The following is an 18382-nucleotide window of genomic DNA, read 5'->3' on the forward strand; positions in this document are numbered from 1 at the left end:
ATCACTAGTTTAAAAGTTTAATGGGTAATAACAAGTTATTGTTAAGTGGTTGTGTAAGCACTGAAAATTATTATATAGCTCATTCCAGGATGATCAGTGCAAGACTGCTACGTTTAGGAGGATGAGTTTTATCTCTTAATGAGGTTATTTGTAGTTATGTCTATAGTAGCAGGGACATGGGAAAGAACCTCACCTATATGAACATAAGAAGTGGTGCCGCTTCTACCAAGAGTTGGGTTTTCTCTTGTAAATGTTTATGAAACCAGGATGAAGCACAAGGCCATAATAGTGCTTAATTGGTTCAGAAATTTCTTTAAAGAAATAAGACATAATCATGTGTGTAGTGATTCCGGTTTTAACATAAGAATAGGTGGTTTTAACTTAGGTCACCATCGCATTCGTTATAACTTTGAATTACTTACACTAATTAAAGGTTTAATTCGAAAGACACCTTTATTGTATGCATGATTATATCGGTATGCTTGTGATAATTATAAAGAGAGTTGTAATGTCATTTTCTATATATTTTTCAAATAGGGAAGGATTGTTGAATATTTTAAAAAATATATATATAATAATATATTATATATATAATAATATATGTATATATATATATATATATATATATATATATATATATATATATATATATATGGGGATGTTTGACGGGAAGTTGGATCATTGACCCAACAATTATATCTTTTCAAATTAGCATTGTAACCTTTTGCTAATACCCAACGGTTGCTGCATGTTTTACAACATATATGATCTTTGGGTAATTGGTGTTTGTATTAGATATGTCCATTGGACATAATGATGCAATGTGTTGTATCCCATGGTGAAAAGACATACTCAAATCAAAGGATGTGTCTAAAGGGTGTAATTCTCTCTATATATAGTGGTAACATTAGTAGAAAATAATCATTCAGAAATTTGTTGTCTACATAATTTCTTTGCTCTCTTTTCTCTCTTCATCACATTCATACAATTTCTTTCTAGTTATTTCTAAGGGAATATAATTCAGTTTTGCTAATCGAATATTCCATACTTTGTTGTATCCTGGAAGTGATTTGCCAAGAACCCTTTAGCAAACTCATTCGAGTGGGGGCAAATAACACTTTAAGGAAACGATTCAAGTCGTACCTCAAAGTCATTATTCGGATTATTCTCCATATTTCTATATTTAATCTAACAACTTGTTGTAGGCCTATTTGACTGAACTGTATTTAGGACTAGAGAATGAGAGATGCCGACAGCAAGATAGAGAAGAAAGAGATTAAATTTTGAGGTGTGTGTTGTATCACTCCATTGTGCCTTTATTTATAGTAGTATGATAGATTAAATCCTTACCCTTTTAGGATTACAACTCTAATAGGATATTAACTATTAGGGAATATTCCAAGATGTCCCTAGAAACACTAGGATTTATACAACCACATGCCTCTTCTAAATATGATTGCAACAATACCTTTATTTTCATGTGTTTTATAATTTTTTAATATCACTCTTTGTCTATAGCATCCTATAAAAATTAAAAAAAAATTAATTAATTTATATGGAATAATAATATAATAATAATAATACATATTTAATATAATAATAATAGTACATCAAGTTTTTTTCGTCCCAGAGTCATACCTAAAGTGTAAATTTTGGGACAGTCTTATACATCCGTTAGTCAAACTGTTAAGTCTGCCGTTAACAGTGATGTGGCGCCCATGTGGATAATGACTGGGCGCCACGTGTCATCCACGTGGAAATTTAAAAAATAAATAAATTTAAAAAAAAAACGTTTTTTTTTTTTTTCTTCTCCCTCCTTCCTTTTCCTTCTTCTTCTACCTTCTTCTTCCTCTTAATCTGGGTAGCAGATTCGTTTTTTTTTTTTTTTTTTCTTTCTTTCTTTCTTCCTTCTCTTTCTTCTTCCTCCTTCCTTCTCTTTCTTCTTCCTTCTTCCTTCTCCTTCTTCCGAATCTGCCCATTTTTTTTTCTTCTTCCTTCTTCTTCTTCTTCCTCTTTCTTCTTCTTTCTTCTTCTTCTTCGAATCTGCCCAGTTTTTTTTTTTTTTCTTCCTCCTTCCTTCTCCTTCTTCTTCTTCTCCTTCTTCTTCTTCTCCTTCTTCTTCTTCTTCTTCTTCCTCTTTCTTCTTCTTCCTCCTTCTTCTTCTTCTTCTTCATCGAATCTGCCCAGTTTTTTTTTTCCTCATTCTTCCTCCTTCTTCCTTCTCCTTCTTCTTCTTCTTCTTCGAATATGCCCAGTTTTTATTTTTTTTCTTCTTCCCCCTTCCTTCTCCTTCTTCTTCCTCTTCCTTCTTCTTCCTCTTCTTCGAATCTGCCCAGTTTTTTTTTCTTCTTCCTCCTTCCTTCTTATTCCTCATTCTTCCTTCTCCTTCTTCTTCTTCTTCTTCTTCTTCTTCTTCGAATCTGCCCAGTTTTTTCCTTTTATTTTTTTTTCTTCTTCCTCCTTCTTCTTCCTCCTTCCTTCTCCTTCTTCCTTCTTCTTCCTTCTCCTTCTTCTTCTTCTTCTTCTTCTTCCGAATCTACCCAGATTCGGTTTTTTTTTTTTTTTTTTTTTTTTATTTTTATAATATATATATATATTTTATAATTTTTTTTTAAATTTCCACGTGAATGACACGTGGCGCCCAGTCATTGGCCACATGAGCGCCACGTCACAGTTAACGGCAAATATAACAGTTTGACTAACGGATGTATGAGACTGTCCCAAAATTTACACTTTAGGTATGACTCTGAGACGAAAAAAAATTGATGTACTAAATGTTGAAAACCACGAAACATGAGGATGGTAAACAGTCTTAATCATCAAAATCACTTTTTTCCTTAACGTGTTGAAATAGGTTACCCACATGTCACTTTTGTGTAAACCTATTAAGAACCCGTTAATAACGGGTTCTTATCGTATGACCGGATAACGACCCGATTAGTTATCGTGTTGACCCGAAATCCGTTATTTCCTTGTCATTTATGTGTGTCATGTTAACGAGCCGTGTAAGAAATTGCCAGACCTAAATCTATTACATTTCTTAGTTTAGAGTTTAATAATTGGTTTAATATTGCCACTTAGTACTGCTGTTCCTCTTCACTTATAAGTGAAAGATCTTAAATTTGATTATCGCTAAAAACAGAACCACATTATTGCTAGCTCGTTATGAGGTTAAGCACACCCCATCTCCCTTAGATCTACTCCAACCCTTGGAGTAAAACTCAAATTTTAGGTTCTAAACCTATCCCAATTTGCTCAACCCTTGGGGCAAATATAAGTTTTAACCCAAAACTCATTTCTAGGGCAATTTAGGCCAGAATTCACCCTTAGTTAGTAAGGCTGGCCCACCATATATCTGTATTTTGTTTAGTTTTATATTTATAAATTCATTGAATCCAAGGCTAAATTTAAACCAACGGCTAAAGTAATTAAAAAATGTTTTGTGTTTCATATTCTTTCATAGTGTTCCACGAGTTTCATAGTGTCAGTTTAATGATTTTTCAATATTTATCATAATCTAAAGATTTTTAGGTTAAAATGTTCATAAAATTAAATTATGATAGTCTACATAATTCTTTTTTTTAAATTACTTTGAGAAAAAAAAAATAATTCTAAATTCATTTTTTAATAATATCGGGCTAAAAAATTAACCCAAAATTGTTGGAGGAGAAAAACTATTTCTGGGTTAAAACCTAAATTTTCTGGATTAAAAATTTTAGGTTTTAACCTAAGATTTGGAGATGGTCTTAGTCTAGATAATATCCTTTGTTCAAAAAAAAAAAATAATAATTGGTTTACATTATTTTTTTTTTTTTTGGGAAATGTTATTTGCACTAAAAACAATAGAAAGAAAAATACACTTGGTGGTTGGAAATTGAGATTTTTTTAGTGCAAATAACATTTCCCAAACTTGAAGTGCAAAATGAGAATTTGTTGAAATAACAATTTTCTTTTACTAAACTGAAACTTTATACAATTCATGTTCGCGTGAGTGACTCTCCTATTGATTGTTGATTTCTAATTGATAGGAATTTTCTTCTTAAATAGATATTTCATGTACATAAATATCCTTGTGCTTTTACATATATTTCCTCCTTGAGAGAATAATACAACACACCAATGCAAACTCTAAAACTCTCATATAATTTTACACTTTTATCTTGGTATCAGAGCAGGTTTCGCCCTATTTTTTTTTCCCAAAAAAAATATCTTATACCCAAGAAACTTATTCTTGTCGTGAAGCTTCCTTGTTGTCAGCCCCCTGAACTTGTTGATTGTCTCGTGTTTTGGACTTTAATTATACACAAAACCAAAACTTACATAGTGTCACTTGGTGTTTTTAAGCAACACAAAAATCATAGTCATTGTTGTGCGACTTGTTCTTGGTAGTCGACACTGAAAATCTTAAACCTAAGCCTACTGCATCAATCCGCTGCAACTATGTGCGAGAAGATAATATTGTCTCTTATTGATCAAGTACCTCTCTGATGATCGGAATTCTTCAAACCAAATTAGCGCACTACTGTATGTAGAGGTGATGCATAAATCCTTTTAACATGTAAAGAACAAACAACTATAAGTAGCCTAGGATTGGTAGTGTTGGCCAAAAGCTCTCCAACAATCAAGTTAGTAAAGAAATATTTGAGACTCAAGCAATATGCAAGATAATAAATGTGCAAGAATTACGTTACCAGATATGAACCCTAGAAAAGTGTATTTACACCAGTCGAGATAGTCTTTTTATGGTATATAACCCATATCAAACGAAGAGAATCCCAGAGGATATCTAGGACTAGATATTGCATCCTATTAGGATTATTATTACTTATGTTGTACGTCAATCCTTAGATTGTAGGATTCCAAGAATATAGGAAACCTAGCTTATTCCTTAGTAGATCAAGTTTCCATGTCTTATGAAACAAGCATGGCCAATCTTAGCGAAGTCCCACTGCTTCGAAACAGGATGATGATGAAATTATTGCTTTGTCAGTGTAGCTCCAATGCGGAAGCTGTTGAGTCAATGACCGAACTTTTGAGGTATTCATTTCCAAACTACCTTATTTTAGCCATGGAAAATCATAGTCCCATAGGGATGATTCAACAAATTTGGAAAAAGTCTTAATTGCTTCTAGAAATTTTTATCCTGTTGGATATTGATTTTGGGGCTACTGAAAACATGTCGTATAACAAGTCTCTCTTTCAATCCATGATTCCTCGTCCAAAAGAGACTGTCATCACTGTCAATGGAGATGACATCTCAGTAACAAGGACCAGTTCTATTGCACTCACCCCATCTTTGTCCTTACACAATACCTTGCTTATTCCAGCATTATCTATCATCTTTTATCAATCAGTAAAGTTATGGAACAATTGGATTATATCGTACTAATATTTTTTTTTCTTACTTCAAGAAATATAGACTTGGGCTATAATTAGGCATGGTACTAATAAAAGGGGTTGTATTATGTCTACAATATGGCTCCTGACAGAATGAATCAAGTACATAGTAGGAATGGTGATAGAGTTAAGAAGATTTAGGTTGGCATCGATGACTTAGGCATGCCTCATTTGGCCATTTACATAATTTGGTTCCATATTATTTACTGGTATTTCAGCTTCTAAACTAAAATGTTATGTATGTGCTCTAGTAAAGAGTCATTGAACCTTTATTCATTGAGTTCCACTGGAAGAACTGTTCTTTTTAAATTAGAGCACTATGATTTGTGGGGTCCCTCCCTCATTTCAACTTTACAAGGATTAAATGGTTTGTGTTATTTTTGGATAATTATAATCTAATGACTTGGCTTTGTACAATAAAACACAAGAGCGATATTACTACAATTGCTAAGAATTTTCTTTAGATGGTTCATACTCAATTTTTGCTTCCTATTAAAGTGCTTCATTATGATAATAGGGTGAGTATATTAATGTTGAACTGCCTCAATTCTTCCAAGAGCAAGACATCTTGCACAAAAGCACTTGTCCTCAAACACCTCAACAGAATGAGGTGGCAGAACGAAAAAAGTTAACATATTATTGCGACGATGAGGGCACTTCTCATTGAATTTGTTACTCGTTATCTTATTGGGTCGATGAAGTTACATATATGTCGTTTACGTGATTAACCGAATACCTTCCAAAGTGCTTGATTTTCGTACTCATGTGGAGGTGTTAGCATATCATGTTTCTTTGCCCTATTCCCCTAATCTCCCCTCGTATTTTTGGTTGTGTTGGATATGTTCACCTTCACAAGAATTAGCCTTCGAACCTGAAATGTGTTGTTTTGGGCTTTGCTCTATAACATAAACGCTACCAGTGTAGGGATGGCAACGGGGCGGATTGGGTTCGGATGTGCCATCCCCATAACCGAACCTGTTTGTTTTCCCCGTACCTGAAACCGTAAAAAACCCGAATGGTTATTCCCCGTAACCGAACCCATTGGACAACTGATTCCCCAGCGGCTGCTGCTTCCTCTCTTCCTCCTCATCCTTCGGTGGCTGCTGCCATAGGATGATACGTTTGCATGCTATAAATAAGTACCTACAACAGGATCTTGTTGCACATCTTTGGGCCAAAAGAACCATGGAGTAGGCGTTTAAGTTTTATGTTGCTAAATGTTTTGTTTAATGTTGTTTAAGTTTCATGTTGTTTAAGTTTGAATAACTCCCCCAAGTAGTACTAGGGTGGAGATTGTGTTGTTTAATGTTGTTTAAGTTTCATGTTGTTTAATGTTGTTTAATATAAAGAGTACAACAACTTAAATGTAAAACCTACAACTTAAATTTAAAAACTACAACTTAAATACTAAAGACTACAACAACTTCAATTTAAAGACTATAATCATCATCATCTTCATCCACCATTGTAGGAGTATAGTTGGATGTAAACAACTCTCGTCGGGCCATAATTTCCCTCTTTTTCCTATCAAAATATGTCTTACTCATTGGAGTGTACTCTGAAGTGTTCCTTTGCATGTTCCTATCATTCATCTCTTCTTGTATTTGTTTTACCCGTTCTTCGTGCCTATGCTTCCTTTCTTCCGCGGCAATGGCATTTTGCTCCGCCATTAATCGCAATGAGGATACCATTTCCTTTCGAAAGGCTAAATCATCTTTTGCCTTACCATTTTCCTTCAATTTTCGGGCCTTGTTTCGTCCCGTAGCCCTAGGTATGGAAGATTCACCCGAAGACGGATTTTCTACCCTTGTTTCGTGAATGATAGGAGATCTTTGTTCATCCCCAACTGCATTTGAGGAAACATTTCCGAACACTGGCGTAGGACTAAATCTTTCTTAAGGTGGATTTTGAAATAACACCCACCCTTTACAAATTTCCCAACAACCGTGATGACTAAAGGGTTTTTTCATGTCCTCCATATACAATTCCTCTGCTTGGCGTACCTAGAAAATATAATTACAAAAATTAAAGGAAATTAATTTATGAAATTAAATGTAATATAATTAAAAAATTTAAATAACTTGTGAAAACACTTATTTCGTCGTAGTAATTGGCTCCGGTTTCATGTTTGATTTGGGTATTTAACACTGTTTGATGCCATTTATTCAAACTTGGTTGAAGATGTTTTTTCCATCTTGAAGAACAACTCTCATGGTTTCGGGGATTCGGTGGAGTGGTGCTTTCGTAGAATTCATAATACTTTTTGGACATACGAGTCCAAACACTTTCACTTGTTTGAGAACTTCCCTTGACACTATCTTCCGAGACTCATCTATAAGCCCTGCAAAGAGCTTCATCTTCTTTTCGGGTTCAATCCCTTCTTTTCATTGCAGATGTGGCTATTTTAAAATTATTGAAAATTTTGAAAGAAAGATTATTGGAAGAGGTAAAAGAATAGAATGTGAAGAATTGAAATAAAATGAGGTAAGATAGTATGGAATGGTGAAAATTATGTGAGAAATGGTGTAGGAATGACTTGGGTATTTATGGGAAAAAAATTAGAATTAAAAAAAAAAAATCAAATGTAACGGTAACCTGGCTTAGTTGAGGTTACCGTTACATTTGAATTGTTGGGCCTGGAGAGTGCTGGCTGGCTGGCTGGATGAGGCCAACCAGTTGGTCTGATTTCATTTTTTGGTCCGATAGGGCCCACAAGTCCTTTGACCTAGCCCTCGATTGAATATCGTTTTCATGTCATTTCGAACTATTTTTAGTCCTATAACCTTTTGATTTGACCGGTTGAAGATGGCCTACCAAGCCATGAACTAAAAAAAAAAAAAAGAGTTTTAACAAAACACTCCCGGTACTATTCACTTTTAACGAAAAATCATATTTTTACCTTTAACTGATACTATTCATTATATCTTTAAAAAATGAATTTTCGTTAAAACATGAGTTTTTTTTTAACTTTTCATTAGTTTTCTTAAAAAAAATTTAAAAAAAAAAAAGAAGCCTTGAGAAGCCGTAAATTTTAATCTTCGTCCTCAACTTTCAATTTTATAACAAGCCATAAAAAAAATCCTATTATCTGTTTCCTAAATTTTGGTCATTCTCCTCAACTTTCAATTTTCTGTTGTGGAATTTCTTCTCTGGGTTTGATCTGCCGCTCACAACATCCTTGTAGAGGAATTCAGAATTCCGGTGAGGAAGAATAACAGAGAGAGTCATGAGTTACGTATTGCCGACATTGACGAAGAAGCAGGAGGTGGACTCCATCATCCGATCCACCATCGACAAAGTCCTCGTCCTCCGCTTCGGCCGCGCCTCCGATTCCGCTTGCCTTCTCCTCGACGACGTTCTCGCCAAAACGGCGCGGGAGGTCTCCAAGTTCGCCACGGTCGCGCTTGTCGATACCGATTCGGAGGAAATTCAAGTCTACGTCAGGTATTTCGACATCGCTCTGATCCCGTCTACCATCTTCTTCTTCAATGCCCACCACATGAAGATGGATTCCGGAACTGCGGACCACACCAAATGGGTCGGCGCGTTTCAGCAGAAACAGGACTTTATCGATGTTGTCGAGGCGATTTTCAGAGGAGCGATGAAGGGGAAGATGATCGTGAATTGCCCCCTTCCACCAGAGCGAATACCCAAATACCAGTTGCTCTACAAAGATGTGTAGAAGCTCTACACATTTAAGGTATTTCATTTTTCAAATTTTTTCGTTGCTGTGATTTTTTGTTACATTTCGTTATTGGTTATCAAATCAGATTTGGTTGTATGGTTTAATTAGTTTGGTATTATTTGAGATAATATTTGTTGAATAATTAGAATTTGAAGCGTATTAAGTTATTGGTTAGTTGAATTGTGCATTTGATTAGTTTCGTTTTAGAGATACGGGAATGATATACACACACTTACTGGCCGTTGTTTCTATTTGATTTATTTAATCCGCTGACAAATAACAAAGAGGAGCGTGTGAGATAAATGGGGTGTGTGAAAAGCACCTCCTTAGAGATAATATTCATTTTGCCAATCCTTATTAGTGAGCATTAATTTGTGGATTTGGATTGTGGGTTCTTCTTTCGGAGACAACTTGGTTAATAGAGAATCAGTTACTTGAATGTATTTTGTACGTCCAAATGAGGAGAGAGAGAGTAAGTTACATAGAACGGATTCACTGCCACAGTGGAGTTCTGGCATTGTATTATTGAACCGGGACTCAGTGACAGTGAACCCATGCCATTTAGTCCTTCTCCTAAATGAGAATAGGAATCTGTTGCTGATTTGGGAGCTCGAGTATCCTTTTTTAATTGAGTCCCATAAATAAAATAAAGTTTATCAGATATATGCTTAATCAGAATGAAGTGCAAACTGCTGTTTTTCAATTGTGAATTTGATCAAAGAAAATTAACTGGTCTTCTTCTGGAAGTTTGAAATTTTAGTTCTTGTTCTCTGGTGATTTGTTTGTGTATGTGATTTCACTGATTTGGTTGCTTGACAAAGTCGTATCAACAGTTTTCTTTATGTTTGTAACTCAGGCTTAACTCTTTATGTTTGTAACATAGGCCTGACTCTGTATCTATTTGTAATATAGGGCCTTTTATCCGCCATGAACTGTAATTGTGTGTCGGTGGTATGAGCAATGGAGCCATAGAATTCTTAGAGTATTTAATGATTATGCATTGCTAGGAACTTTATTATTCAACATTTAGAGACATGATATTTGTGAGGAGTTGCATGCAGACCTACACAGAGATTTGAGTCTCCGTGCGCTTGAGATTTGAAAGATACACAGTATGATAAAATCTTCAAAAAGGATGGAATAATCCACACTACTGTGCAACTTTGGTCAGCTAGTGTCCTAAACACTTAAGGTCTTAAAACTTGAAAAGTAGAAGATGTGTATGAATTCCCGAATAGATACAATGAGTTGTTTATGTAAGATAGAAGGCTTTTTAACCACTCTGACGTTGCAAGATACTGTTATGCAGTTTTTGGTTGGTTGATGGAGCAATAACCTTCTTTCGCCTTATTTTCGGGTTGTCTTCTTCAGTTCTCTTATTTGTAGCTTTGGCACACTTATTAACCTCAAGGAATTTTTGTTCTCAGCCATGTTTGATTTTCTGGAAAAATTCACTGCGGACGAAGGAAGCAGGGGTTGATGGTCCTACTACATGGCTTTGCACCAGGAAAGGCGAAAGACATTGGTGAAATTTTTTTGACATGGCCATCATTTTGAAGTTCTAGAGCATGATATGTAACTCCATTTGCACTAGTCCTAGATTTGGTAGTCCTAACAGGAACTGTAAGTCACTGGACTCACAAGAGTCACCAAGGAGAAAGACATTTAGATTGAGTGCTGTTATTCGTATCCATCGGTTCTATTTTCCGATTCACCTACTCATGAAAGTCGTCATGTGAACGAATTTGATATGTAAACGATCAATCTAACACTCTTTCCAAGTGTAATTTGTGGTGTATTTCTATATGTTCATAGTAGAGAATGACTTTTCTTGAAATCTAATAACAGCTAAAAAGAAAAAAGCATGGTGAATATAACACTTTCCTACGTAGCTTCTGGAGTCATTTTGCTTTTTAACGGAAATCCAACTCGTTTGTGTAGGGTGCTAGTTAGATTGAAATTTTTCGTTATGCATCCAAAAAAGACTGGACGGACATTGTAAGCATATTGAGATTTTGAAGATTCCGAATAGTTTAAGGGGTTTGTGCACCTCCACCACTCACGGCAGTGCACGAATTTGATTCCAACGACAGTTTTTCACACTTTATAACTCTTACCAAGTGAATGAAGAAATAGACCGAGGAGAGCACAATTGGGCCTAAACTAATATATAATTAATTATCAACTTTACAAGACTTTTACAAAGTGAATGGAGAAATGGACCGAGGATAACATAATTGGGCCTAAACTAATATATAATTAATTATTTCAGATTTAATTAATTAATTTTTACATCAAACCTGTTGCGAACAAGCATATGGGTATTATATATACATCCATTTTATGTCATTTAGAACACATAAAAAATGAATTCTCCTTCTGAAATACTAAAACCTTCTTGCTGAGAGAACCATAAAGATATTCGCCAGAAACAAAGTTTTTCGGTGCTGAAATTTTGGTTTGGTCATTGTATCATGATGAAGCAGATGTCCATCGAACTACAAACATTGAGTAGGGACGAAATTCTATTTCAATGATATTGCGATACGCAAGCCTCGATCACTATTTTTACTTGTTTGATATTATTTTCATTTTTCATACTCTGTCAATATACTTAGTTGTAGTTAATTAATTATTAGCATATGTGAATTTATTTATATATATTTATCATTAATTGTTGATACATAGCCAACACTTTTTGTCATCTCATAATTTAACGTCAATTTCGTGCCAACATTATAAAATATTGTGTCAAAAACATAAGTTTCAGAAAGTCCATAGAGAGTTCCGCTTTAAGAGTCGCCTTTGTATTTGGTGGAAAGGAACCAGATAATGAGGATTCACGGTTGCTAACAATTGCGTATGCGCAGAGTTTGCAATTAGTTGCTTCTGCATACGAGTCATAATGGACGTTTAGTAACCAGCAGAAAACAACTGAAAATGTTAAGGAAAATCTACAATCAACTGCCAAATGTTCCACAACCTCAAATTGTGAAATGCAACCAGAGCTCAGAGTGATGAAAACTGTACACAAAAGTGCTTTTTCTCTGTTTTGGCGGAAATGCAACAAAATCCTATGGTTTAACGAGCTATGATCAGGCGCTTCTTTGATTGACAGAACTACGTGGAACAAACTGTGATCTCCCACCGGCTTGTGATGAATCGTTAGCAGAAAAAGGTGCGTAACGTTTCCAATATTCCTGTTGGCCTTGGCCACGACCACCCTGCTGCTGGCCTCTGCCGCGGCCATGACTATGACTTAATTGTGAACTCTGCCAAGAATGGTTTGTGTTATGTCCGAAACTATTTCTAGATGGCCAAAAAGCGTTGTTCGCTGGTTGTCCTCTTGCCTTTGGCCTCCAAGCTTGGCTTGGCTCCGAAATCTTCAAATCCTTAAAGCCTTGTGCTCGATCTCCAGAAACATAACCAACTGCCCTCCACTTATCATTAGAGACTGATCTCCCTTGAAAAGAGACTCTTTTGTAGTCTGTGGAACCCATGGCTGAATATAAGCTAGATGACATTACTCTTTCGCCAGGTATTCCTCGAGGAGCATAAAACCGTTCTCCAGAATTAGGATTAGCAACTTCTTTCCCTCTACCACAACCCCATCCAGGACCTGCAAATTTGTGTGTTAAATCCGTAGAGCTAGAAGTGCATCTAGCATTGTTCTGGAAGCCTCCATACCTCTCCTGGAGCCGGGTGCTGCATTGCATTTAGTTCTCTACCGAATAAGTTAAAGAGAACAGGCAGTACACATAAATAAGAGAAACAAATGGAGAAGACCGGAAGCAATAAACCGATTGACCTGGAAGTGGTGGTGGTGGTAGGTGCGCTTCCCTGATATTCATGCCATAATTTTGTCTCCATAAGGTCATCCTCAGTGATTGTCTGCAAAAGAATATGAACAGAAAAATTGTCATTTCATTCAAACGACTACCGAAACAATCTAAGCTTGTCGCACGCTAATTAAGTTGCATAATATATAACATAGCATATTGATGAAGAAAAGTGATGCCACTTTAGTTTTGAACTAAAAGATGCATCTGGAAACGTATAAATAAAAGTTCCAAAAAAAACATAAGATCAGAGGTAGAAAAATAGTTCGATTTAATACCTTACTGGGATGCTTTACACCATCAAGTAAACGAGGCATATGTGGATCACTATTGGGAAGCTCGTATAGCATGCAACTGCAACAGGATTAAATTAAAGAGACGATAACATATGACAGTAACGTATTGAGCAGAACGAAAGATACAAGTCATTTGCGTTTTTGACTTACACGACATGGTCTTCTTGAAGCTTGTAATCTCCTCCTTCACTCATGGCAGCATCAAGACGACGTATGGTGCCACCTACTCCAAAACTGGAAAGGCGTAAAACATGAAAAAAGGGTAAAACAATCCAGGAATAGTTCAGTCCAAACAGAAGAAAAAAGGGTAAAATAACAAAGCAATACTACAGCAAAACAATTGTCCTACCTCAAACTAGTGTCAATCTTGATAGACCAACTTTCCTTGCTAGATAGTGACATAATTTGTGACACCAAATTGTGTGTTCTTCGCACAAATAATTGACCAGGTTTTTCTGTATTTCGATCTCTTTCGTCCCCCTACATAATGTAACATAAGCTTGGAAGACATTTCGAATAAGGCAATAACTCTCAGATACTTGTGTGGACGAATAAAAGAATTTCTGTACCACCAGTTCTTTGTCTAACTTTTTAGTCTCAGACAGAAGGCGTTCCTCTTCAATAAATGGAAGCTTGCAAATACCCTTGGATGATGATCAATACCGATTACCGAATAAATAACAGTAATTTGAATAATGGTGAGTAAATTATAAAATAAAATAAACAAAAGCTAAGAAGGCAACCAAACCTGCCATGTGAAGCGTTTCCCATCCATGTCGATTTCAAAATCTACGAATGAAACAGAAGCTTGTAGTTACTTCTAGGAAATCCCCTTGATATAACATTATTGAGATTACAGAATAGGACTTACCAGTAGGATAAAAGTCAATAATGCCGGAACTCTCTTCAGTCATTAGTTTCTGATAATCTTTAGGAAGTGCATGAGCGCTACAAAAAGGAGAACATTTGTCTTATCATAAGACTCTTATGTTCTATAGAACTTAGGAAGACCAAACTTGCAAAGTAAGGGAACAATAAGGAAAACAACAGAATTACCTTCTTGGAGGTAACACAGCCATGAGAGTATCAATAGGCTTAAAAGGGAAACCTTTATGAAACTTCGCTTTCACCTGACTGAGGCCCTTGAGGTCTGAAGCAAATGGCCCGTAATGGAAAGGATAAAACCTGAAAGGATGTTCCAGAGAAATAATTTAGTATCATTAGTTTTCATATCAGTATCTAGTAGCTATGTGAAGTTCATATTACGTAAATGTCTTACCATGTCCATGATGGGGGCTCCGAAAAATAGTACAATAAAACCCAGAGCAGTCCTTCAGTGTAGCATTTAACCTATAATTATATCAGCAATTGGAACTTTCAAGTAAGGGGAAGCTTTAAAAAAGAATAAAGGTCTCTGAAATACACAGGGACAAAATAAACTTCAATGGAAGTAAACCCGGTATAATAACGCTAAATCACATCAAAAGTTTTTGTAGCTTTTACAAAAACTCCTTGGAATGGAAGCAGCAGTTTGTTGAAAGGGGAAAAAAGAACCATGGCAATTAGACATACTACTTCCTTCCTTTTTCTTTCAATATCCTCTGGACCTTCTGCAGAAAATTTGTATTTGTAATATCTTTCCTTATAGCCTCCCACAGCGAATCGGACCTGTAGGAGTGTTGATCAAGCATGTAAAACTCAATTTTTGAAGTATGGTTTGATGTAAATGGTTCACAAGAAATTATGAGAAAGAATATTGGAACGTCATACCTTGTCAGTCCCCAAATCACCATTCTTGAACAGATCAGATTTCCTTCTGATGTTATCTTTCAATTTTTTCTTCAACTCCTTTGTATTTCCTACAACCTGAACAAATACCGCATATATATACATGTATAAACGAGACCATCAACTTTTAAGCATGCCAAAAAAAATAGAACCAAAATACTTTACCACATGTGTATAATTAAGCATATAGTGTATGCATATAAAACACTATACCCCGAAAATTACATCATAGGAAACCTTAAGGGAACAAACGTACTTGAGAATGCATAATGTCAGACGTTCCATCTGACCAAACTTCCAATTCTTCTCCACTGAGCAATACCTGATTATTGCTCGAACCAGTAATTTTACTTCTAGTATCAACTTCGTCCTCTAGCTGGCAAAGCATATGCAATTAATGCAGCATGTAATTCATAAGCAGAACATTTATTAGATGAACACTACACACAAATGTGTCTGCCAAGCACTCACAGAATCATTATAATAACAAAGACGTCTCAGTTTACGGTCACGTAGTTCTGATCTTTTCTTGAAAATTTTGTCTTCATAAGAACCAACAAGAAGGATGAATTTCTCAACTCTGGATAGCTTGATGTACCCTGATTTCTTGTCATTGACCTGGATTTGTGCATATAAGAAGTGGCATGAAGATGATCTTGTCGACATTGATATTTTTTTTTTTTTGTTGTGAAGAAAATGAAAGTGATATGAGGCTACTCAATGTTATACCCGGAGCATATCAACCATATAACCACCAAGATTTTTTAGTTCTTTCTTATAGACAGTCATCAGCAAGTCAATTGCACCCTGGACACAATTATTGGCGTGTGAAATTAGTTCCGGTTTACATACTTATGTTTGTATTGGCATCTACAAAACAAGGGCCATAAAACAATGAAGTTTACAAAGAACCTCATGAATTTCCAAAGTTGGCATGTGGGGCAGAAAATCATTTCCCGCAAAAAAGCACATGAAGATGAAGTCATCAATTATACGCTCAAGATCAAACTTAAGGTTCTCGGGTGGGTCGTCAATTTTCAAATCAAGCTCCAAGTATTCCCTCAAAATCCAAACATGAAGAAACTGCAATTAGAAGAAAAGAAAAGGTGAACCAAAACAGCAATCAAGTTTCAGGGAAGGATAACAGCACCACTTGGGATACCTGATAGGGCTTTTTTAGCATGGATCTTTTTTTGTTATCTGACTTTCCTGAAAATGGACCTTTCTCTCGAATAGATTCACAGTTTGTATGACGCTGTTCATTATGTAGAACATCCTATATCCAGAATATGAAAAGAAAAAATTCAAGTTCATTAGATAGAGTCAGAAGCTCAAGATATTGTCACATTGCTTCATTGATGCTTTGAAAACCCTAGTCAAACTGAAATCAACAGGGTGACTAATTTTTGAATTTGAGAAATTTTAAGGCTTTGTAATTAAACCTCTCTCAATATGGAAAAGTGAAGCTCATGCGTCGCCAAAGCCAACATGACAAGATCAGCATCCTGCATGCCATGATGCCAATGAAGCATCAGAAAGTAAAAATTCAAAAAAATGAGAAGTAGGTTAGGAAAAAAGTATTTAAACAAAAAATATAAGTGCAACTGTATAATTCTTTTTCTTCCAAATTTCCAACAAATTCTAAAACAATACAAAAACAAGAAACAGTTGTGCGAAGCATACTATTCATCATACCAGTCCATATAAGCAATGGCGCGTGTTTGGATCATATGAAGGAAGATTGCGCTGTGAGCGTATGAATGACATTATTTTGTGCTCACCTTCCCCAGGAGCATTGGCATCAGACAGAATTATCTAATGAAGTAACCATGAAATTAAAACAAAGAAGAAAGAGGAAAACAATACATACAGATATCATGAATTACACACTAATGATTGTTCGTGTAAATAATGGTTGTTCATGTATTAGTAATTTGATATATAAATGTTATGATGGACCAGACCTCGATGTCCCTCCAGCCTAGATCATTGCTCAAACGTAAACTGATATAGTTTCGAAGAGCCTTTGACAATTTATGCATAAATTCAGTTCCGGGGGTTATTATATTAGAATCTGATACTTCGGACTGCTGCTTTGGTAGGACTTGTTTGCTTTCCAATTCAAACTGTCTTCTCAGCTTCTCTTCTTCAACTTCCTACACATTTGATACCAACATTTGGGACATTTATAAACTTGTACAAACAAAGTTACGTATAGCAAAATAAACACTGTGATCCAGAAGCATCTCATAGTAAAAGTACCCACAGCGAACTCAGCGTCCTTCGCTGACTTAAAGCGCCTCATTCGCTGTTGATTCATTTTAGCCCTTGGAGCAACTCCATCTACATCAAAAAATTAAAATTTATACCATTACATGCAATCTTTCTAGTTTATATCATTAAGTGCAACACATATATAAGAACACAAATCTCAACTGCACTGCAGTTGATTAGGGAAAGCAAACAGCGTATAAAAGTCTCATGAGTTTATTAAACACTACGAGATCAAAAACAAAATTCAAACTTTCTCACCTATGGCCAAGTATAGTAGCTTCCGTGGCCTAACAATATTGAAAAGTATATCAATATATTCAAAAATATTGATGAACACCTCTTCAAAATTTGCTGGTTGCAAAAGCTGAACAAAAAATGTAGAAATTATATTATGCATATATATGGATAAAAAAATATTCGGACCATAAAGATAAAGAAAATATCAATAATTGTTATCTAGACAATAATCAAAATAAATAGTATATTATAGAATGTTTATCTTATTGCTAGTGAAAAATACATATATATATATATATATATATATATAGAGAGAGAGAGAGAGAGAGAGAGAGAGAGAGAGAAAGAAAGGAATGAATAAGGTCGTACTCCATCATTATCATCGTCAGCTGCTTCTGGGTGGAAGCAAGGATGGATGATCCCATTCATGTCAAGATAAAAGTTATCGAACTCCAAGTTTGTAGGGTTTGGGTTTGGAGACTCCTCTCTCTGACCTTCGATAGCTTTGACCACCACTTTGGGATACTTGTTCACCAGCCATTTGAAAAACGAGGGCACCCCCATCTCTGTCTCTCTCTCTATCTGAGATATGCACTGGTATCTAAAGAGATGAAATACTACTGTTCAGCAGTCTCTTTTGTCTTTGGAACTTTACTTGCTTTATACTAGCTAACGACACAAGTGTGGTTCACGCAGACATGTACATGTGACATTGGGTTAGTAATTAAAAAATAATGTTTGGGGACTAAATTTGTAAATTAAATTTACAAATTAAATGATGTGTCATTAATAAAAAATGAGTACGTTTATCAACGTTTAAATAATAATCGAATCATCAACTTCTATATCATTTAGTTTACAAAAAT

General features: G+C 35.4%; 2 protein-coding genes across 3 annotated transcripts; one reads left to right on the plus strand and one right to left on the minus strand.

Annotated features, from left to right (window-relative positions):
- The first annotated feature begins 8470 nt into the window (after positions 1–8470).
- On the plus strand, positions 8471–10919 carry LOC126590917 (uncharacterized). Its single transcript, XM_050256437.1, has 2 exons — positions 8471–9097; positions 10510–10919. Exon 1 carries the CDS (start codon positions 8624–8626, stop codon positions 9077–9079), a length of 456 nt encoding a protein of 151 aa, XP_050112394.1. The 5' UTR covers positions 8471–8623; the 3' UTR covers positions 9080–9097; positions 10510–10919.
- Positions 10920–11867: 948 nt separating this feature from the next.
- LOC126590916 (5'-3' exoribonuclease 3-like) lies at positions 11868–18121 on the minus strand. 2 transcript variants are annotated; one of them, XM_050256435.1, is made up of 23 exons: positions 17886–18121; positions 17538–17643; positions 17272–17348; positions 16970–17161; positions 16701–16820; positions 16448–16510; positions 16168–16281; positions 15918–16088; positions 15735–15812; positions 15477–15623; positions 15262–15381; positions 14988–15083; positions 14772–14885; positions 14497–14567; positions 14274–14402; positions 14089–14165; positions 13966–14006; positions 13787–13861; positions 13567–13697; positions 13368–13451; positions 13200–13275; positions 12891–12973; positions 11868–12787 (listed from the first exon to the last, which is right to left on the minus strand). In XM_050256435.1, exons 1-23 carry the CDS (start codon positions 18078–18080, stop codon positions 12178–12180), a joined length of 2970 nt encoding a protein of 989 aa, XP_050112392.1. In that variant the 5' UTR covers positions 18081–18121; the 3' UTR covers positions 11868–12177. The 2 variants fall into 2 exon arrangements, with proteins under 2 accessions (XP_050112392.1, XP_050112393.1); XM_050256436.1 differs by having other exon boundaries at positions 14790–14885; positions 17886–18120.
- Between the last annotated feature and the right edge of the window lie 261 nt (positions 18122–18382).

The sequence above is a fragment of the Malus sylvestris genome, chromosome 11 (genome assembly GCF_916048215.2).
Source record: "Malus sylvestris chromosome 11, drMalSylv7.2, whole genome shotgun sequence".
NCBI classification, from domain to species: domain Eukaryota; kingdom Viridiplantae; phylum Streptophyta; class Magnoliopsida; order Rosales; family Rosaceae; genus Malus; species Malus sylvestris.

Bases quoted from the DNA above. Each gene is read 5' to 3' on its own strand.
- LOC126590916 (XM_050256435.1), bottom strand. From the start codon at position 18,080: ATGGGGGTGCCCTCGTTTTTCAAATGGCTGGTGAACAAGTATCCCAAA. The intron at 15,382-15,476 runs GTGAGTGCTTGG...ATGCTTTGCCAG, and splicing joins TTTGTTATTATAATGATTCT to CTAGAGGACGAAGTTGATAC. The intron at 12,788-12,890 runs GTCAATCGGTTT...AATGCAATGCAG, and splicing joins ACCACCACCACCACTTCCAG to CACCCGGCTCCAGGAGAGGT.
- LOC126590917 (XM_050256437.1), top strand. From the start codon at position 8,624: ATGAGTTACGTATTGCCGACATTGACGAAGAAGCAGGAGGTGGACTCC.